This window comes from Pollachius pollachius (genome assembly GCF_949987615.1).
Source record: "Pollachius pollachius genome assembly, chromosome: 16".
Taxonomy (NCBI): domain Eukaryota; kingdom Metazoa; phylum Chordata; class Actinopteri; order Gadiformes; family Gadidae; genus Pollachius; species Pollachius pollachius.
The window spans coordinates 14,797,955-14,803,954 of NC_136949.1; the positions used below are offsets into that span (position 1 = coordinate 14,797,955).

At 44.0% G+C, this 6,000-nt stretch overlaps 1 protein-coding gene across 1 annotated transcript in view; it reads right to left on the reverse strand.

The window, feature by feature from the left end:
• ryr3 (ryanodine receptor 3) overlaps window positions 1-4,713 on the reverse strand; it is a gene marked incomplete at both ends in the record, with an annotated part of 112,984 nt that extends 108,271 nt beyond the window's left edge. Inside the window, one exon of the mRNA XM_079753193.1 lies at window positions 4,666-4,713. Within this exon, the coding sequence (XP_079609319.1) occupies window positions 4,666-4,713 (48 nt within the window). The remainder of the gene's footprint in view (window positions 1-4,665) is intronic.
• Window positions 4,714-6,000: the final 1,287 nt, after the last annotated feature.

The following is a 6,000-nucleotide window of genomic DNA, read 5'->3' on the forward strand; positions in this document are numbered from 1 at the left end:
GCTTTAAAAACCTAGCTCTCTACTGCTCTCCTATTTTACAACTCCCAAATCGTACCTACAGCCTAAGGGGGGTTCAGTATCATTGCAGATTCATGGTAAGACCACCTATAAAGGCACATCTCCCTGTGGGTGTGGAGGATGGGCGGGAGAGGATTTGTCTCCATACCCCTTCCATCCAGAGCCTGTCACCTGTGGACCGCCAACGTCATGGCTTGAGGCGTAGAGCAAATAGAAAACGGTGTATCTGGGATGTACTTGGGAGGCTCGGGGATGGCTATGGCAACAAAACAAAAACACATTTACAACACTTTACAGGACATTTGCTGCAAATAAAGTGACATTGTGGCCATTTTACCTTGTCAGAAATAATCCCAGACCCAATCTCTCTTCAATTTATCTTTTATATTGCATTCATGGAAAACGACTCACTGACCTGTCCCCCAAAACAAGCAAACAATCCTTTACAGTTGTGAATAGATTGTACATGCAGGGTCCTCCAATGAGAATGGATTACCTCAATCTGCCCGTGTCTGTCAGCCCTGAGGTGATTAATAGGAAGTCATTATTTAAGATAAGAGTCACCTGGCGTAACAGCTCCCAGTGGGACTCAAATACTATTCCACCCAAGAGGATTAAAGCAGCTCTCTCTAAGCAAGGTGGCAGAAAAGCTTCATTTGTTTTACTTTCCATTAAAAAATAAAAAGACGGATGACAAAAGAGAACAGGCAACTGACTGTGATGGGTTTTAGGGTGAGCACAGGATTGGAATGAACACACGTTGCTCAGATGTCTCTTGCCAGAATTTATCAATTGCAAATTAAATGAGAATTTCTATATTCTAGTAGAGGAGAATAAGACAAGGGGTGACACACATTAACGCTCCTCACCATATGAATGTGCAGTATTGTCTCTTTTGCAAAACATTGTACATCCCGTTTGTGTCACACAGGCAATAAACCAATCTGATTTTGTATCATGCTTATTTCATAAGCTTGTCGTTTCTGCTTTGAACCAGGTGGCATAATGCACTGTTATTACATTTCCTGTTGCTACATTTAAAACAATTGTGCTTCAACTCCATGTAGTGGTTTTCCCACAACCTTGTAAGATTTCAATTTTTGGAACACAAATTTGTTTGGCTTATCGATTGACAACAATAAACTACCATTTGATCATGGAAATCCAAAAAAGAAACCAAAAGTATAATGTGTGTGAAAATGGCTGTATAGCATGTGTATTTGAAGTGTTGAATCTCTGTGCATAACGCAGTGGTTCAGCATATTGTGACTAATGCTGAAGGCACATCCACAAATAAATCAAATAAAAGATAGCGTCCTTCAGGGCTAAGGAGAGCGCAGTGGGGCCAGAGAAGACATCCAGCCCAATCGATATCAGGAAATCTTTCCCATTTTATTTAGATCAAGTGGATGGAGAGGTTCACCTGAGGCTATGCTGTAGAGCACAATACAGATGTGTTAGAGAATCTGTCATGTTCGATTATGGTCTTCTGAACTCTCCAAAAGTCATCAACATATATTTCAAAAGTAGCCCTGGATGTTATCACTATACTGCCTCTGCTATTAGGGCAACGAGTCACCACATTGGGAATTCAGCAAAGAACAATGTTGTTTGACTGTTCCTCTTACAGATGCAACTAAATATGTTTGTTAATCGCCTTTGAAAGTTGTTAGCTGCTAACAACTAAGCTGCTAACAACTTTGCTAACCCTAACCCTAACCCTTTACCAATAGGTGCATCATTAGTATTTGCATCTGGTCAATGCACCTGCAAATATTGAAAAATGTGTTAACCTTCTTACAATAACTCTTGCATCGTGCTTCCAACAATTTTACCCATGCAACAAGCTGGATCAATCAAGACAGCTGCATGATTATTTGATTGTGTAGGTTTCCTAACCCAGTCTGACATCCGAGAGAGGTAAGCTATTATGCAATCCATGTGCTAGCAGAACAGCTTTACTTCTTCACAGCTTTGCTGTTCACTAACAATTCCATGTGGCTGCATCATACATTTGACTGGCCACTAACGGCAACGTTTATTGAGCTACTTAACGACAGAGCTCTACACTTCTGGTTTTATGCCCTTAATCCCTAATAAAAATGCCCCCCGAGTGGTGCTGGGCCAGCGGTGACCCGGTTGAGGCGGTGACCCTGGTGCGGTCACACGACATGGGGGGGGGCGGGGTGGGCAGGGGCTGGGCCGTGGTGGTAGAGACGTATGCGCTGTGGAAGCATCAGCTTTTAAAGAGCTAAATTTAACCGGGCCTCAAGCCCGCGCCTTGGTATGCAGCGGGCAGGCTTCTAGAACAACATGAAGTCCAAATAAGCCCGGGACACCGGTGGAGGCGCCTGGACTCCCTGCAGGACCAGCCCTCCAGGTGGCCTGAGATCGAATAAGTAGCAAGTTGCTAGAGGTCTGGCTCAACAGAATATCCGGAGAGTAGAATCACTCACTGTATTTCTTCACTCCTTCTGCTATACCAACAGCAAGGCTGGAAGTGAAACACTCTGAGGAGAATTGCTTGAAGTATGTACACTATTGTACACTATTAAGTGTGCTCACTATAGTCGCAGAGCCAAATCATCAAATGATCATTCTGGTGAAACTGTTAGAAGTAAACGAACCAAAGTAACATGAAACACCTAGGCTTTCTCAGAGACACAGAACCAGACAACTTGACCAGTCAACAATATTGCTCAGTTACTTCAATCATACAGCGTGTGTGTGTGTGTGTGTGTGTGTGTGTGTGTGTGTGTGTGTGTGTGTGTGTGTGTGTGTGTGTGTGTGTGTGTGTGTGTGTGTGTGTTAGCGTCGGGCAAATTATTTCTAGGGAAGCTGTTGTCACCCAGCACTAGAGGCGTAACACATCATTCCTCAATGTCGCTTTTTATTGCCATTTTTCTTGCCATTGACAATAGCCATGCGTCACATACGAGGCTGAAATGTAATCAGAACGCCTTCCCCGCCATTAAGGATGGTGCAATGGCATAAATTACTAGACCGTCTCAGGCTCATGTTACATTTTTGGCAGATTATAGCCCATTGGGAATTTCCCTTGATTGTCGGTTTCAAATCCCTTCATTTCACCTGGTTTGTGCACAGAGAGATGCCATCGGTGCCGTCGAACAGGTTTGCTCCAATGCAGGCATTCTCCAATGCAATAAGCATCGACACATTGCCACCAAATACTATCCTCCCTCTACCTCCAACAAACCGTTCAGAACAAATGAATAAAATCACTTCACACAATTGATCAATACAAATGACTACAAAGAAATGTCAATCAACAGCGTTAAACGTCTTTTGTATGCTTTAACTGACATCATGGTACAACATGCTGTGCATTTCATTTCCAGCTCTCTCAACCTGTGGACCGCAGTGATGGCATGCTTCTCTCAACGCCACATTTAAATAACATTGCTGTGTATTCTGTAGGGGAAAGCCTGCGTCTCAAATCGCTGTTGTCATCAGATCATCAACATGCCATGGTGAGAGTGGAATCTGAGCGGTGTTTCTGGGTCAGCATATTATAGGCATGCTGAACACTGGGGGAGCCCTTAAAGACAGGGGCCCCTCCCGTCACTTCTGGAGCCCTGGTCCCAGAGGGACCCAAAGGACGGACACACAGCGTCCACCTCTGAATACTTAAGTCGTGGGGACATGAGATGAATCATTTATCTTAATAGAATACGGTTTAAAAGTACTGCTGTAGTTCCAGGATCAAGCCAACACAGACACACTAGGCTACAGTAGACAGTATTTGTTTGTTGAGTGGCACAGCAACTAAGCCCTCCATATACAAATGACCGATAAAGAACTGCTTGCCTCTGCCATATTCCACGATATCTTCAGAATTTAAACATTTCAAGGTTTCTTAAATACGTTTACCTAAAACAGCGATGGAAGAAATATAAAACAGTTTGTTTTTCCCCCCCAATATAAACTGTTCATTGCATAGTGTATATGCCACTGTTGTGACCACACATTTCACACCACACAAACATACAATCTATCATATATGACCAGCACACAGTGTTCTGCATACCCACTAGCGACCAGTCCTCAGCGTCGAACAACTAAAATAGTCATTTGCTGAGGGCAGCGTCCGAGGTAATTGAACTTATTCAAACCTGTCCCGTTGCAAATTCATTGAAGTAAAAATAGCTATGCCTTTAGCGCATACGAGTATTATCCAGGAGAAGCGTTATATATTGTCATGCCGCTCAAAAGCATGATAAGATGCAGTATCTCATCCCAAGCAGAGTATAGCACGAACCACACCGAGCAGATTTTAAGGAATTTGCCGATGCACCTGTACATGAAACACTCAGTGGATTCCACATGATGTTGTTGGACAGACATGTCACCCCCACCATACTGTCCCCCCTTGCAAAACTACCACAAGTTACATTGCATTGATTCATCAAACAGTACACCGATACTCGCGCTATCGCCGACCATTTATTTGTAATAATGTAACTATTTTTGGTGGTTTTAAGTCACTTGTTTGAGTGTGGGGAAAGGCAACTGGTGATGCATTGTAGCCTACAACACACTCACGAGCCGGCAATTGACGGCAATTAACCCCAGCGAAACTCTGAACGAATTACAAACCGCGGCTTTACAAAAATGACTTGTACTTACAGTTCTCAAGAACTGAATCTCATCTTCCCCTTCTCCGCCCTCAGCCATGGCTGTGGATAGAGCCTGCTCAGACTCTGAAAGCCACTGACTGTGTAGCAGAAACGCGACGCTGTGCCTGACAAGCTGGTATTAGCATAGAGCTCATCCACCGCCATGTAGGGCAGACCGGTCAAGCCCACCGCTCGCGTTGAGTCGCTGATGCTTGCTCGCGCCAACACCCTCCCCGCTGCACGCACCCCCAACGCAGTAGCAGTGCGGACGGACTCGGCAGCCCTCAAGAAGAAGCGTGAAGATTAAAGAGGAGGACGTGCGGGTGTGGATGCGGGCTGCCTGGTTGAAGGATGCTCTCAGATTAGCGGGGGAACGCAACACACACCGTCTGGTGTTATCCATTTGGGGGTGTTTTTGTAAATTGGGATTCAACAAGTTTGGTGGGTTGGGATGGGAATGACGCATATGGTGATTCAATTTGAATACAGCCCCTGCGCTGAATATAAAGTATGGGAGAAAGCCTCGCGCTTGCTTTCCGTGTTTTCCTTTCTCTGTTTCGTGCCACCCACGCGCTAGCGCAAACACGCTTATTACGCTCGCGCGAAGAAATGCGATTGTTGGAAAATATAATTTAAATGTCTATCAGTGTTTCTGAATATGTTTCCACAGTCGCTATGGTAGTTTTGACAAACAAGTATTGTGTGAAATAAAAAAAACTGTCCGCTAGAAGACATTGATTTAAATATAGAGAGGGAAATTCGGCTGTACAACTGATGTCCAAACTATAATTAGGGTATTATTTTATATTACTTTCTCCATCCATAAATCAACGGTCCAGTCCATCAGCAGTTACCACGCTCAATATAACGGCCAAGACTTTATCGGTGAACAGGTGGGACCTGGAACCTGGTATATAGCTGACTATACTGACCTCCAGTGGACACGAGAAGGTTCGCTCGTGTATTTAATACTTTCAGTTAAGCGGCATTTCGTTGATAATCTAATTATAGGGGGCCAGCCATCCCCCACCCCCGTGAGGGCCCCCCTAGAGATTCACCAGGAGGACTCTTTCTCTTTTAAATTAAGCTTTTCAAATGGGATGTAAAATATATATTAGATATTTTTAAACATGCATGACGTTGGGTCACAATATAGTATACAGTATGTGTATTACATATGTATGCACCCTCATGGTGGATTGTACAAAGTTTCCCAGGATGAAGCCTTCTGCAATTGTCATTTGTCACTCAAACCCTACCCTATGCGGCTGCATGCCATTTGATTTGTAATTCTTGATTACAATTCTTGGTGGCAATACACTGGCAATATATTGTTAAATGACTC